The sequence below is a fragment of the Rhinatrema bivittatum genome, chromosome 4 (genome assembly GCF_901001135.1).
Source record: "Rhinatrema bivittatum chromosome 4, aRhiBiv1.1, whole genome shotgun sequence".
NCBI lineage: Eukaryota > Metazoa > Chordata > Amphibia > Gymnophiona > Rhinatrematidae > Rhinatrema > Rhinatrema bivittatum.
In genome coordinates this window covers 113,912,427-113,929,388 of record NC_042618.1, presented here as the reverse complement: position 1 = coordinate 113,929,388, position 16,962 = coordinate 113,912,427, and the positions used below count along the sequence as shown (strand labels likewise).

The window sequence follows — 16,962 nt, the reverse complement described above, 5'->3', positions numbered from 1 at the left end:
CCTTTACATCTTTTTCTGTGAGTCAATTATTGTTAAGTTCCAGATGGGAATTATGAGCCAGTGATATGTGGCTAAAAAAATGATGAGATTCTTCATGTTATCAAGAAGTGTAATAACCCATCAAAAAAAGACAGCATGAAAAGGCAAAATAAGAGCGCATAGTGGCCAATGAAAGGTTTGTGTTTATATGTGTAACCCTTGCTGGGGAGTTTAGTATCAGGGCACACAAACTAATTTATTTCTCTTCAGGGTCTGCTCCGGCTAGCAAATTACTCCCATGCTTTACTCTCAATCCCTGGGGGGAATTTTTATGGGGTGGGGGAAGCTCTTGCTTGTGGCTCAGACAATGTTGTGCTGCTCCCAGTGTGTGTTATGGTTAAGCGGTGTTTGGGTGGATTCTTAGGTACTGTGGCAGATGACCACGCCCACGGGGAGGAGCTCCGTGAGGCGCCACAGCACCGGGCTAAACGCAGGATGCACAAACACAGACAGGCCGATACAGTAAAGTGCGGCCGCGGTTACCCTGCTTCTAACCCGCTTTCTACTCACAATTTGGCCGCGTTAGTCCAACCCGCGATTCACTATCCCTTTTAACCCATCCTTACCACTTCTTTAAATCAACGGGAAACCCTTTCCGCCCGCGGCATGTATATGAGATGTAAACGATCAGATTAGCTATTCCCTCCCATACAGTAACGTGCGCCCCGATTATCACTTTTTTAACCTGCAGTTTTGCCGTGTGTTTAACCTGCTAATTTACCACCTACCCTTACCCCTGCGTTAGTGTGGAGCTTCAGGTCAGAGAGATGAAATTTCACAGGCAAACGACCCCCTCACCCCCCGGGACAAGAGCCAGGATCGGGCAAACTTTCCCCCAGCCCCCGCTCACCTGCCCTGGTTGCGTCCATGGTGCCGGTCTCCCGTGCAGGCGTGCTGACAGCTCTGGAGCAGGAAGGACCTGTTGTTTCCAAGCATAACCTAGACCCTTGCCTGCCCAACCTAAAATCCAACGTGCCGGGAAAGCATGACCTAAACTCTTGCCTGCCCAACCTAAAATCCAACGTGCCGGGAAAGCATAACCTAAACTCTTGCCTGCCCAACCTAAAATCCAACGTGCCGGGAAAGCATGACCTAAACTCTTGCCTGCCCAACTTAAAATCCAATGCGCCGGGAAAGCATAACCTAAACTCTTGCCTGCCCAACCTAAAATCCAACGCACCGGGAAAGCCACTCTTCAGATCGTGACTAATCCCATCTCCCAGCCCCCGCTCACCTGCCCTGGCCGTGTCCATGGGTGCTGGTCTCCGGGGCATCCCCAGTCCTCTCTCCCATCCTCCCGGGGGCAGCCGGCAGCGAGAGCGAGAGCAGCCTGGGGCGGATCGCGAGGCGGCTTCCAGCAGCCCCCGCTGGCGAGAGTGCATGAACGCACGCCGTGACCTGAGCGCCCAGCTGGACGTCCGAGGTCACGGTGTGCGCTCATGGCAGTGAAGGTGCATGAATGCATGCACGCCATGACCTGAGCGCCCGGCTGGACGTCCGAGGTCATTAGCACAGGAGACCTCCACAATAGGCAAACGCATATGGGAACACAGACTTACCCCCTCCCAGCAGTAGTTGCTTGAGTAAGGATCTCCATTTCTTCTTAATCAACACACACACATGCGCAACACACACACATACAGATGTGGCTCATTAGGAGAGAAGAAAACTTTAAGAATGATGTGAAAAAGTGGCACACTGTAGTGCACCTAACATTCACTTACAGATGAAACTGTAAATCTTACTTCTACCACAGCATCCTGTACCGTAGACGATGAATGTCAAACATTTGTTAGAGGGAACATGTCTCTAGTCCTCAAGAAGCTTCTTCCTATCACTAAACTAGCAGTGCTATGATATTAGATCCTGTCATGTAACACTAAGTATTTTCTTATCTTACCAGCACCCAATAAATGTGAGCTGAATTGCATTCCCAAGGGCGAAAACTTCTATTACAGGCACAAGATGGCTGTGGTGGATGGGACACCATGTGAACCAGGAAGGAGGGATGTCTGTGTAGAGGGAGTCTGCAAAGTAAGTTGTTCCATGTTCTACAGAAAAAAAGAAACCATATGCCATGTTCAAGTCCAAGCTTACATTTTTATACAAATAACCTAAAGAGCTAATGAAATCTCCAGCACTAGAGGTTTTTAAGAGCAAATTAGATCTAGGAAAATTTAGATATACTGGATCCTGCCTCACAATGGGGAGAGATGGAACAGCTGGTATCTCAAGGTTTCTCCTAATCCTTTCTATGATATATCTACATCGATAGGAAACATTATAAGACTCAGGTGCCATGAGAAGGACAGAGGAGAATGCATACAATAGTATGGGCCTGCAGGAGTTTCATAGTTGGTGTTGCAATAGAACTACTAATTCTTAAAGAAAGGCAATACAGAAGCATAGAAATGAACCTGGAATATAAAGAGACCCAGAAAAAAATACATAGTTGAAAATCAGAGAGTCTCGTTCTGCACAATGGCTCTGTACAAAAGCTAACTCATTTTGTATAATACTGGCATCATTTAACTTCATGCGTATTTCTAACATAGATGGAAGACATATCAAGCTTATTTGAGGCAAAATTAAAAATAGTTGTAATGTTCTAACTGCCACAGTGCTGTCAGTATATAACACAGGAATAGGAAAATCTCCTGGTTGTAATGAATTCCATGCCTTACAGAACTTGAGGTGTAAGTATAAGCACAGTCAGGCCGATGCAATATCGGCGCACGTTAAGCGGGCGCTCTTTTAACATGTGCCTATTCACTTCTCCCGGGCACACGATTTAATATTTGAATGGGCTGCCACAGTGAAAATGAGACACTAAGGAACGTTTTGCGTCCCTATCGCCTCCTCGGCGTCAGGCACAGAGGAGAAATGACTGTCAGTGGGTTAGGAAAAAGGACGCTCATTAATTGAGCATCCATTTTCCTAACCTGACCGCCGGCAACATTTTTTTTTTTTTTTACAGTTCTCCTTTTTTTGGTTCCTCTAACTTAATATTGCCATGATATTAAGTCGGAGGAACTACAGAAAAGCAGTATTTTCTGTTTTTCTGTAAACTTTTGGGTCTTCTCAAGGATTAATGTCTGCTCCGGGGCAGGAGTTAATTTTTTAGATTAAAAATGTGCGCTTCGGGCTGGTTTGGATGCGCTGGTTTGGATGTGCGTTTTGGATGCACTAATCCCCTTATTGCATGAGGGGTTTTGGACGCGTGTCCAAGCACCTGTAACGCCGTGCACTCAGCCGGGCACACTATATTGCATTGGCCTGAGAGACAGTAAGGAGGTCATTTAGTAATTGTCCACATTGGTGCAAAGTCTGCAGGCACTTTTTACCTGTAGACGTTATACTAGTTTTCAAAGGTAAAGTAAGCACGTACTTCCCTTTGAAAATTATTCCACCTAAACTACCAGCATACAATTACATCTGCTAAATTGTGTGCAGATTTTTTTCAAGTCAAAATGCGTGCCTACTTTCGAAAATGCAAAAGTGTACATGTAATTCTAAACCCTGCCCACAAAGCCTCTGCAAACTGCGGATAAAAGTGCATCTACACAGGCCCCAGGGAAATGAGTTTGACAATTACCCTGCCTCTATCTTGCTTGAGGTCATATGGGGGCCAATGTAATAAAACCCACCCTAAACCGCCAGGTCAAAAGTTGGTGCACAACCTGTCAGGTGCTACTTAAACTAACTAAGGTTATTTTCCGCATTTGATGGGCTTTCTCTGTCAAAAAGCGCTGGCCGAGCCCCCAGTGGTTCATCCATTCCCGGCGGTTTGCCTACTTATACAATTCTCAAGCCTTTGCTAAGCTAACCCCTCACCCCCGACGCACCACGCTGATTGATCCCTGGCGGTTCGCCTCCTCAGACTGTTTCAACTTGCTTGTTAAGTAATGTTTTGGGTCCCTCCTGACGCAGCGAAACACGCCCGTGTCAGGGGACTATACTATATATTATATCTTTTTTGTTTTCCAATGAAACCGCTCAGAAGGATTTTGACATTTGTAATTATTTATTGAATATTCAAGAAGTGAACACATTTCACACATTTTCTTCTGTTTTGCTGCTTTATGTGTGAATTATTTACTCCACCTATATTTCTTGCACAGCAATAGTATAACATGAACATCAGAAATGTGAGTTACGTTTTACTCCTGCTTTGACCCAGGAGTTGAATGTCCAGCATTAAGAAAATGTGCTTTAAGCAGTCTGCCCTTTAATGCACCTCCCTGCATTGCTGGGGAATAGCTAACGCCTTCTTTTACATAGGATTTGCATGCATCCATGCTAAGCATACCACAAGTTTCTCAGCACAGGTTTTTTCAGCACTAAAACCCATATAACATATTTGAGTGAGGTTGGTGCCAAAAAACCATGCTAAAACATGAGTAAAAACTTGCGGTAGGCTAAGAGTGGCTTATTACATCAGCCGCATAGTGAACAGTGGAAAGAGAAGAGTCTAAAATATCAACAGTACTGTAAATAGTGATCCCTTTTTTCATCTATCTTATTGCTCAGTCCACACTGGACCACAGGTAATACAAATAGAAAATTACTTGTCAGACTTATGGGTCTCATGCATTTTACCTGTTCTGTTCAGAATAAATGCAATTTACAACATATATGGTAACACTGATGACACTGAAATGTATTGGAATAATGAAGAAAGTGGAAAAACTTGTTGAATGTTGGCCAGATATGAGTAATTTCCTCTCCTGAACAGGGAGATTGGATGACTCTGGTTCAGTGAATACGCTAATATACAATATTATTCTTACACCATTAAAAATGATTAGCTATTAATTTTATTTTTCATTATTTTATTTTGAAAAAAAATGGACACTTGATAGGCAGTGCTAGATATTTATTTTGAAATCAGTCTCTAATGTTTGCTATTATGTTTCATATTGAAAAAGAAAGATCTTTAATATTCCTACAACAAACATTTGTCTGTAAAGGCATAAGTACACCCAATTCATGAGGCTATATAGCACAAAATTATCATGAAAGAGAGCATCATTATCTAGTTGCTATTATCTACTGATGGTACATCAATTTAACAACAATAAAGAGACCATAGGATCCCAAGACAAAGGTGGGGAGAATAAAACTAACAGGGAAAAAAAAATCATTTTTTCAACTTGTAATATAGACCATAAGGGGCGGATTTTCATACTCTGCGAATAGGCCTACTTTTGTTTGCGCTCCAGGCTGGATTTTACTTTTGTTTGCGCTCCAGGCTGGATTTTAGTAGATACGCGCGGAGCCGCGCGTATCTGCTAAAAACCTGGATCGGCGCGTGCAAGGCTATCGATTTTGTATAGCCGGTGCGCGCCGAGCCGCGCAGCCTACCCCCGTTCCCTCCGAGGCCGCTCCGAAATCGGAGCGGCCTCGGAGGGAACTTCCTTTTGCCCTCCCCTCACCTTCCCCTCCCTTCCCCAACCTAACCTACCCACCCGGCCCTGTCTAAGCCCCCACCTTACCTTTGTTGGGGGATTTTCGCCTCCCTCTGGGAGGCATAAATCCCCGCGCGCCAGCGGGCCTCATGCGCGCCGGGCCGCGACCTGGGGGCGGGTACGGAGGGCGCGGCCACGCCCCTGGACCGCCCCGGGCCGTAGCCACGCCCCCGTACCCGCCCCCAAAACGCTGCCGACACGCCCTGAAAACGCCGTGATGACCGGGACCGCCCCCGACACGCCCCCAACACGCCCCCCTCGGAGAACCCCGGGACTTATGCGAGTCCCGGGGCTCTGCGCGCGCCGGTAGGCCTATGTAAAATAGGCGCACCGGCGAGCAGGGCTCTTAAAATCCGCCCCTAAGTGAATAGGAAAACAAATGTCTCCCCAACCCCCTCCCCATATCATTTGTTACTTCCTGGAGATTTGCACAGTGTCCTCCCATAAATTGCCAGATGAGTTTTGCCAGTATACATAGGCATATATGGAGTGGAGGAGTAGCCTAGTGGGTAGCACTGTAAGCTATGCACCAGCTAAGCCAGCGTTTAAATCCCACTCCTCCTCCGTGTGACCTTGGACAAGTTACTTCACCCTCCATTGACTAAAAAACAGATTTGAGCCCTCTGGGGATAGAGAAGTATCTAAATGCACTTTGTGTTGAACTGCCTGAAAAAGCAGAATATAATTTAAACACACGAGCTGCAGAAACTACCATATTGAAGAAGATGCTTCCTGTGATATGGAGCCTAAGCAAGCCCCTTAGCTGGAATCATTTTACCTAGAAGATGATATGATAACTGATGTCAGCTTTAAGATAGTTCAGTCTGCTGGAAAAACATCTTTTTGTAACTGGAAGCAAATAATATATCCCAGGACAATACAGATGCAAATCTGCAGGGAGAAAAACATTTTTTTCTACATTTTCAATTATAATTTTAGCAGCAAGTTGAGGTGAAGAGGTTTTTTTTACTGAAAGATTTTTTCCTGCCCATGAAAATGCATGTATCTTGAAGAGTCTATGATTGATTATTGGTTGTTATATAGGTATATCACCAGTTGTAAAATGATAGCGCTTAAACAATATCCATTCAATAATATCTCATTAGTTGGACGCACTTCATCTTTTTCGGACAGCTGTTTGTCATAGGACTCATGTCTCCAAAGAGCTTCCTTTATCTGTTTGTCCAGAAGTTATTATAAAATCTTTGTCTTTTTGTTGTTTGACTCCCTCATACTGGGGTAAAAATTGTAAAGGCTTAGAGGTCGATTTTAGAACGAGTACGCATGCACCTGTGCACGTTCATTTCGGTGTGTGAGTGAGGATATGCTAGAATTTTTAATCATGCATGACTTAATTGCGCATGTTTTAAAATGCACCAATCATACATAAGTATGCTCCTAATTTTAAGAGGTTACTCAGTCACAGATAGTGCACATGTGTCTTCAACAGGACCATGTCGACTTTAACGCATGTATAGCAGCAGATTTTAAAACATTCTTACGTGAGGCACATTCCCAGTTGTCCAATTAGTCCACCAGTTTGTCCAGTTAATAGAGAGGTTTTTTTGACCTCTCTGGTTCTTCATCCTACACACTGCCCAGTTGACCAGGACCCTTCACCTTGTGCTATAACCCTAAAACTTGAGATCTAAAGACTTGCTCCTTTTCAGGAGCAGCAGTAAGTTTACATAGATGTGGCAGACCCTCCCATTCTGGCCACAAGATGTCACTGTCCCTGCATAAAATACACTATCTAGGAGCCATCCTTCCCCATCAGTCCTTCCCACCTGGAGGGTCTGGATTGGATGCCTCAACACTATTTAGCCTCGCCATTTTAAGACACTTTGGGATCAGTTTGAGGAAGCAGGCGAAGAGTAAAGATGTCTATTTTTAATACTCTGGTGAGGCCTCCCAGGTTCACCCAAATGGAGTTTCTAATAGAAGTGATATCTTATCGTGCAATCCCTGCCAGAGGTCCTTCTCCTACTAATTTACAGAGAGATAGATTTTAAGCCTGATACTCTTTTGGGGTGAAAGGGCTCTCACCAGGTACGCGTGCAGTGTGCATTTGTGCGCGCTACGCGGTGCGCAGCATGTTATAGAATCCGGGGTCGGCACGCGCAAGGGGGTGCACAATTGTGCACTTTGCATGCATCGAGCCGCGCAGCCTTCTCCCGTTACCTCCCAGGCCGCTCCAAAATCAGAACTTCCCTACCCCCCACCCTACCTTCGCTTCCCCTACCTCCCCCACCTGTTCCCCCCTACCTTTTCTTCTTTCTTTTATTTCACAATTTACTTCAGTCCTTGGGCTGTCTGGGAGGCGCCGGGCCGGCCCATCTTCTTTTCTTCGGCCTCCGCCAGCCACAATTTTTATTTTTTCGGCCCCCGCCGCTTGGTCTCCAGCGGGGGCTGGCTAGACAGCGCCCATCTTCATTTTTTCAGCCCTTGCGGGCTTGGTCTCCCGCAGGGGCTGTCTGGGAGGTGTCGGCCCATCTTCTTTTCTTCGGCCTCCGCCGGCCTCGATTTTAATTTCTCCGGCGGGGGCTGGCTGGGTACAAGAGACAATTAGCCACGCGGTCAAGACCACGTGATCAGCTAGACCGGCCTACTGGGGGAAGCCTGATCCCCCGATAGGTCGATCTGCCCCTGGGCTCTACCCAGATGCCTGAATAAAAGGACACCTACCTACATAAAAATACACTTGTACCAGCAGTCAGGTGTAATTTCAACATTATTGTCAAATGGATTTTAATTTATGATTTCCAATGAGTAAACATTTAATTAACACATGGATCCTGGTCCCGTCTGATTTCTCATAGCCTCTCACCTCAGGAGATGCACCTACAGTCTACACACACACTGGGAGCAGCACAACATTTGTCTGGGCCATAAACGAGAGCTTCCCTCCATAAAAAGAATCCCTCCCTCCAGGGATTAAGAGTCAAGTGTAGGAATAATTTACTAGCCGGAGCAGCCCCTAAGATATAAATTAGTTGTGGGCCCTGAAAGGAGTTACTACTCCCAAAAAAAGGGGTTACGCGGATATCTAACATAAGCATGCTACGGGTTCCGTTTTTTAAATTTGGAATTACATGCATAAGCCTTGACCCCCACCTCAGGACACCTATACTCTGCCCCTTTTCTGCTCCCTTATTCCTTACACAAGCACGGGTAAATACATGCGTATTTTGAGGCTTTTTAAAATCCACATTGCTTGTGCACGGCACTTATGATGAGCAGTGCACGAGCAACGCTTTTAAAATTGACCTGTTAGGATATAGAAGGGTAAAATTGAGGGGTTCTGTAGATAGTATGGCAGAATTCACTGAATTGGATTTTCAGCAGGTAAAAGTGCATGTGTACTTTTGGCCGCAATAAAAAAACACATTCCTAGGGTCATGAAGTCATTGGGAGAGAGAACTATGTATGCACATTAAAATGTAAAAAATGTACACATATGAACAAGCTTTGGAGGCAACAAAGTCAGTACATACTTTTTCTCTACATAATCACACGATCTTCAAACACAAACTGTTTGGATACGTTTGCGTTTGAAGAGCAGGTAGGTTTGTGTGGTCTATGAAGTACACACACACTTTGTCAGGCACGTATTGAAAACTGACCCCCAGTAGTTTTGTGCTGCTGTTTTATCAGACTTTTATTTCAGTACATTAGTCCACGAATTTAAAAGCAGATTTTCTCGGGCTTTAACAGTATTTTCTAGCTTCCTCAAATTCACGTCAGTAGTGAATTGAACTCTGAGTGCCAGCCTTCTTTAATTCTTTTTTTCCTTCCAATACTGAACCTGTCACGGCTGGACAGACTGTTGGTTGTGACAACATGTTGGATTCATCGGTGAAAGAGGACAAATGCTTACAGTGTGGAGGAGATGGCAGTACCTGTTATCTTGTGAAGAACACTTTTGATATGCCCAACCTTTCCAAAGGTATGTTAAGAGAGAGAATTAACACTAGAAGGAGAGACGTTGTAACTTGATCAGCTTTGCGAAGTTTGCTGCCTGTGTGTACAAGAACAGTGATTAACTTGGCACTAGTCACCCCCTTTCCTTGTTACAGAAATTGTGATCTAACTTACAAATTTCAAGTTGGTTTAACAAAACCCATGAGTTAATGTGGCTTGGGGTTATTTCCAAGATAATATTCCTTACTTTATGTCTCCTGTCCTGAGAGGGTGGCTGGTGGACCCAAGGATGAGGTTCCTATGCCCCTTAGGATCAGAGAGACTTGTCTTAGGATTCAAGAATGGACTTTTGAGATACCAGATAAGAGGTCTTAAAGAAGAGGGGAGTTAGTCCCTTACTCCTCATCTGACAGATTTCTTCAGTGTTTGGAGAAAGAGGATTGTTTTGCTGTGGGGAATAAGATGGTAGCCTGCCCTGCAGGGAGAAGATCCCACTGCGCAGCTGCTTAAAGGAAAGCATCAGTCTAGGAGTTTCTGAAGTGAATCAGGAGAAATTCCAGTGTCCTACTGGAAAGGGGTCTGCATCCATTTGTAGGTACCATTGGGGAAGTGCCCAGTAGCTGAATGTCATCAGCATAGGAGAAATAAGTGATCTGATAATCTCTAATGAGTTTACCTAGGGGGAACATGCTGCAGCTAAAAAAAAGTTGCTACATTTGTTCACTTGTATTATACTGTAATATTATTATTTATCAAGCAATCGATGTGTATGGAAAGTTGGATTTCGCTCTCTCATGTGATCTACAGTGTTCTTTGGTGAGCTGTAATATCTGAATCTACTAAATCTCCTTAGTGTGCTAAAGACAGTCTACCGACTACTGCCACAGCTAAACGTATCTGCCTTATGGCTTTAATTACAGTAGCATTATTACTACTGATTATGATTACCGAATTACTGTATGTCCACACAGCCAAAATCAAGTGAAATATTGATCCTATAATTTTGTCCTGTGGAATTCTGCACGACCTCCATTTTGTTATTAGTAACATGACCAATACATATTAGAAGAAAATGTCTGGCAATGGAGCGTGTTTTATATAACAGAGGACAGACCCAAAGAAATATTTTTATTAATCTTTTACAGGGTAGACTCAGTTAATTTCAGTTTGATAAGGAAAACCTCAGCCCCTGACCATGTAACTGTTTAAAAATGAATGTGTGTGTGTGTGTGGGGGGGGGGGGGGGGGGGGCAAAAAGAGGAGAAGGAAGGACCTTTGTACTGCAGCAGAGCCATACCGGGGGTAGGATTGATTCCGGCTACGACAGGGCAAAGCTACGCTTGTTTCCTGACGTCAATGGGAGGGACTGGAAGGAGACCATAAAATCGGCCCTCCTGTGGCGATTCAATCAGGGTGAAAAGAGGAGAAGGAAGGACCTTTGTACTGCAGCAGAGCCATACTGGGGGTAGGATTGATTCCGGCCCCGAAGGGGCTCAGCTACGCTTGTTTCCTGACGTCAATGGGAGGGACCGGAAGGAGACCATAAAACTGGCCCTCCTGCGAATCGTAGCCGAAGCCGGTGCGGTACCGAAGCTGCGCACCCCTAAGGGGCACATGGCTATGTTTGGCTTCTCCTGGATTTGTTTGGATTCGCCTTGCTTTAAAATGGAACTTTGCAGGATTTCATCTCCACTTTGATTGGACTTTGACTGGACTTCTCAGAGGAATACTGCCTCAGGCGAAAATTTTCTAGAATTCCCTCTCCTCTATAGTGTTATGGTTTTGAGGTGTTTGAGTGGATTCTTGGGTACTGCAGTGATGGCCACTCCCATGGGGAGGAACCCCCTGAGGAACCACAGTACTAGGCTAGACTCGGGACACGCAGACACAGAAGATATTGTCTTTATTATATAGCTGGATGATACCACCAGAGGTGGCCGTAGTGAGGTGATCCGGTAGCGGCAGTCCAGGGACCCCCGGCAGAGGAGATCCATCCCACAATGGTAGATGGTAGCAGCACATGATAGTAGAGGGAGTCCTGGGTGCAGGTTCCCAGTGCTGAGCTGTAGATGAGACAGACTGACAAAGGTTATATTACTCACTAAGTTGATAGCTGTTATAGATGGAGATCCCAGCAAGCAGAAGTAGTTGGATTACAGGCCCCAAGGCAGGGAGAGCAGGCCCTCAAGGAGTGAGTACCTGGTATCCCAGATAGGCACCTGAAAGAAAGCAAAGGGCCCCCAAGGAGCGGGTACCCAGGTTAGATGAATGACCCTGAAGGGCAAAGAGAGCTTCTAGCGGCAGCAAGGAAGTGGCAGAGCAGCTTAGAACGGAGGCATTCCAATCTTTGCTAACTCGATTTGTTAGCAAACGAAGGGCAGGCTAAATACCCGGATGGCGTGATGTCACTCGAGGGGGATGCCCCCGAGATTCCCGGCATGACGTGAATAAAGACGTGGGTGGCATTTGCGCGCGCACTTTAGGAGGCCCTCAGAAGAAACATGGTGGATAGCCTTGCCATTGCCATTCCGGGGATGCCGGAGAGAGTGGCATGAAGATGCGGTGGTAGCCATTTTCCCAAGGCTAGTAGAGAGAGCAGGAAGAAAGGTGAGGCACAGAGGTCGAAGCCGTCTGAAACCGACGGACGCAACAGTACCCCCCTTCAAAGGGCCCCCTCCAGACCCCTACCTGGTCTTGGTTTTTGAGGATGCGATCGATGGAATTGATGAAGCATCTCTTTGTCCATAATATTAGCCAAAGGTTCCCAAGAGTTTTCCTTAGGTCCGTATCCCTCCCATGACAGGAGGTATTCCCAAACTCTACCTTTCTTTCTTACATCAAGGATGGCATCAACCTTGTACTCGATGTCTTCTTCTGCATCAACAGGAGTAGGTTCAGGTGTCTTGGTGGAAAACTTGCTAAGAACAAGCAGTTTCAGCAGTGAAACAAGGAACGCATTATGAACCTTCATTGCTGGATGAAGTTTCAGACTATAAGTAAGTGTACCCAATCGTCAGAGAATAGGAAAGGGTCCAACAGAGCGAGGAGCAAAACGAGCTGATGGGAACTTGAGTCTCAGATGTTTGGTAGACAGCCAGATCTTGTCACCAGGCTGGAATTCAGGAGCCTTGCAATGATGAACATCATAGCCCTTCTTAGCTCTTTGCCCAGCTTTTAGGAGCATCTCTTTAGTCTTTCTCTAGAGTTGTTGAATATTTTTGGCAGTAGATTGAGCTGCCGGGGACGACACTGAAAGTGGAAGTGGTAAAGATGGTAAGGGTTGTCGTCCATAGACCACTTCAAAAGATGTTGATCCAGTAGATGATGCTGGATATGAGTTGATGGCAAATTCAGCCCAGGGCAACAGTTGTGCCCAGTCATTCTGACGTGAACCAACTTAGGCACGAAGGATCTGCTTGAGAGTTCTATTCATTCTCTCAGTTTGGCCATTCGACTGAGGATGGTATGCAGAGGTGAAGTCGAGAGTGATGTCAAACTTCTTAAACAAAGCTTTCCAGAACTTTGCTGTAAATTGAGCTCCTCTGTCAGACACAATGTGTTTAGGCATGCCGTGTAGGCGAAAGATGTGGGTGATGAATAGTTTAGCAAAGTCTGTGGCAATGTGGGTCCAGGGCTCATCTGGTACTGATAAGGGATGAAGCAGGCCCCAAGGACGTCTGGGCGGAGGTTTTTGTCTGGCACAATTGGAACAAGAAGCTACATACGCAGAAGTGTCTTCCTTCATGGTGGGCCACCAGTAGTACTTCTGTAGCTTAGCCAGAGTTCTTCGTTGACCAGGATGTCCAGCCAATTTCGAATCGTGAGCCCATGCTAACAATTTCTTTCTTAGATTACAGGGTACAATGGTCTTGCCCAGAGGTACCGGATATATAGCTGTCAGAATAACTCTCTTCGGGTCGATGATATGCTGGGGTTCATCAGGTACGTCTTCAGAGAGAAAAGAGTGAGATAGGGCATCTGCCCTGATGTTCTTATCTCCAGGGCGATATTTCAGCACAAAGTCAAATCTGTTGAAGAACAGGGACCACCTCGCCTGTCTATAGTTAAGGCGCTGGGCATGACGGAGGTACACCAGATTTTTGTGATCAGTGTAAACAGTGATCTGATGTTGTGCACCTTCAAGCCAGGGGTGCCACTCTTCAAATGCCATCTTTTTTGTCAGTAGTTCTTTATCCCCAATGTCATAGTTCTTCTCTGCTGGCGAGAAACGACAGGAGAAGAAGGAACATGGATGCAAGATCTTAGAGTCACTGGTCTGGCTTAGCACAGCCCCTACACCTACGTCCGAGGCATCGACCTCTACAATGAAGGGCCGAGTAGGGGCCAGGTGACGGAGGCATGGCTTACTTGAGAAGGCGTCTTTTAGCTTCTGAAATGCTATCATAGCTTCCGTAGACCAATTGGCGATGTTGGCACCTTTCTTAGTCATTGCTGTTAATGGAACACTCAGTGAAGAGTAATTCTTGATGAAGGTTCTGTAGTAGTTGGTAAATCCCAGAAATTGTCTAAGAGCCTTTAGACCGGTGGGCTGTGTCCATTTCTGAATACTCTCAAGCTTCTGAGGATCCATCTGGAAACCTTTGTTCAAAACAATGTACCCTAAGAAGGGCACATGTTCCTTGTGGAATTTGCATTTAGACAACTTGGAGTATAAGCGGTTCTCACGAAGTCTCTGCAGCACTCTTTTGACATCTTCCTGATGGGTATTCTGGTTCTGGGAAAATATCAAGATGGCGTCTAAGTACACAACGACACATTGGTAGAGTAGGACACGCAGAATGTCATTCAAGTTTTGGAAGACATCCAGGGTGTTGCAGAGGCCGAAGGGCATCACCAGGTATTCAAAGTGCCCATCACGGGTATTAAAAGCTACGCTTGTTTCCTGACGTCAATGGGAGGGACCGGAAGGAGACCATAAAACTGGCCCTCCTGCAAATCTTAGCCGAAGCCGGTGCGGTACCGAAGCTGCCATTCATCGCCAGAGCGGATGCGAACTAGATTATAGGCTCCTTTGAGATCAAGCTTGGAGAATATCTTGGCTCCCTGTAGTCTATCGAATAGCTCCGAGATGAGTGATAAGGGATAGCGATCCTTTACCGTGATCTTGTTTAGACCTCTGTAGTCAATGCATGGATGTAATGTCCCGTCCTTCTTCCCCACGAAGAAAAAGCCTGCGCTGGCAGGAGACTTGGAGGGTCTTATGAAGCCTTTCTGAAGATTCTTCTGGACGTACTCTAACATCGCTTTATTTTCTATTACGGAGAGAGGGTAAACCCTTCCTTTGCGTGGTTCAGTGTTAGGCTTCAAATTAATGGCACAGTCGTAGGATCTATGTGGAGGCAATACATCAGTGGCTTCTTTGGAAAATACATCTTGAAAAGATGCATATTGAGGCAGCAACCCAGGCAACAATGGGGTAGTTGGCATGCAGGGTATTGGAGAAACTTCCATCAGGCATTTGCCATGGCAATCTGGACCCCAACGTGAAAGCTCCAGAGTGGCCCAGTTGAATTGTGGCATATGTTTCTGCAGCCACGGTAGCCCAAGTACCAAGGGGTGCATGGCCTTCTCTAGCACAAAGAAGGAAATAGTCTCTGTATGAAGAGCACCGGTACGTAAACTCACTGGTTCTGTGAGTAGAGTTACTTCACCCGGTAAGGGATCTCCATGAATAGAAGACAACAGTAGCGGAGACGTCATGGTAATGGTGGGGATCCGCAAATGTTCCACTAGACGTTTCAATATGAAATTTCCCCCTGCCCCAGAGTCCACTAAGGCAAGGGTCTGATATTCTAGAGGTCCGCAGATTAAAGATACAGGAAGAGAGAGTGGAGGAAAGGGTGCAGACCTAAGTCCCACAGGACTTAGGTCTGCCAGTTTCCCGGACATATGCGGCATGTTGTACAAACAAAGAGAGCTTCTAGCAGCAGCAAGGAAGCGGCAGAGCAGCTTAGAACGGAGGCATTCCAATCTTTGCTAACTCGATTTGTTAGCAAACGAAGGGCAGGCTAAATACCCGGATGGCGTGATGTCACTCGAGGGGGATGCCCCCGAGATTCCTGGCATGACATGAATAAAGACGTGGGTGGCATGTGCGCGCGCACTTTAGGAGGCCCTCAGAAGAAACATGGTGGATAGCCTTGCCATTGCCATTCCGGGGATGCCGGAGAGAGTGGCATGAAGATGCGGTGGTAGCCATCTTCCCAAGGCTAGCAAACGAAGGGCAGGCTAAATACCCGGATGGCTTGATCTCACTCGAGGGGGAAGCCCCCGAGGTTCCTGCCATGACGTGAATAAAGACGTGGGTGGCGTGCACACTCACCCCTAGGAGACCCTCAGAAGAAACATGGTGGATAGCCTTGCCATAGCCATTCTGGGGACACCGGAGAGAGCGGCATGAAGACGTGGCGGTAGCCATCTTCCCAAGGCTAGTAAAGAGAGCAGGAAGAAAGGTGAGGCACAGAGGTCGAAGCCTTCTGAGACCGACGGACGCAACAAAAAGCCTCCATAAGAGAAGCTTATCACATATTAATGCAACGCTGCTACGTTTTGCTTCTTCATTATTCAGCCTATTGAATTTTCTTTTTAATTTACTTAAAGTAAAAATGCCCCATACCAAGAGGAAGGCAAAGTTAAAACCTTCCTCAGGTACTACAGTTGCAGAGCTGAGTCAGAGGAGCATAACGGAGTGGCTGGGTTCCCCTCAGACAACCCCCGTAGAGGAGACCGCAGTGGAAGTGCATGTAGAGCAGACTGCACCCCACATGGTCGAAGAGATCTCATTAAGTCTGGGGGTGCCGGTGACACCTCATCCACCTGCATAAATGGGGTTCTCCCAGAAGTTGGGCCAGGTTCCTCCCCAGAAGCCATAAGTGGTCTGGATCAGAGACAAACTAAAGATTTAAAACCTTATGAACCTGATAAGCAGGTTTCCTTTGAAATCTCTGACATAGGAGATATTGGTGGTTCACCTCTGATTCCCAAAAAAGAAAGTACACCTAAAGTAGAAAAACTGGGACTGATTAAACAACAAGATAGTGCTATAATTACTAAATCTAAAGCCTCTAGAACTATGATATTGAAGCCACCATAACAATGGAAACACTTTGGAATTATATTGCTAAATTAGACATTTCAATTACAAAACTGACAGATGCAGTGATGGAAACAAATAATTCCTTGAAAAGCAACTCAGAAAGGATAGAAATTCAACAAAAGGAAATCTGTGATATTGATGAACGTATTACAAAGAATGAAAAAATCCAGATTAATCAAGTTAAAACTGAAGGAGAATTTCATAAAAAATTTGAAAATTTAGAAAATTCTATGCGGGCCCTGAACTTAAGAGTTATTAATTTCCCAATTATTAAACAAATGAGCCCTGTTGAATTATTCAAATCTTATATCACACAGATCTTAAAAGTTCCCGAACAGTGTTTACCTGTAATTGAAAGAGCATTTTATATAGGGAAAAAAAAGAAGGAACAAGAACGGGATCAAATATTGCAGGAGG

At 45.7% G+C, this 16,962-nt stretch overlaps 1 protein-coding gene across 2 annotated transcripts in view; it reads left to right on the top strand.

Moving 5' to 3' along the window:
* PAPLN (papilin, proteoglycan like sulfated glycoprotein) overlaps positions 1-16,962 on the top strand; it is a 178,001-nt gene that overhangs the window by 75,516 nt on the left and 85,523 nt on the right. For both annotated transcript variants that reach the window (XM_029598705.1, XM_029598704.1), the window contains exons 6-7: positions 1,943-2,073; positions 9,330-9,453. In XM_029598705.1, coding sequence (XP_029454565.1) covers positions 1,943-2,073; positions 9,330-9,453 — 255 coding nt within the window. The remainder of the gene's footprint in view (positions 1-1,942; positions 2,074-9,329; positions 9,454-16,962) is intronic.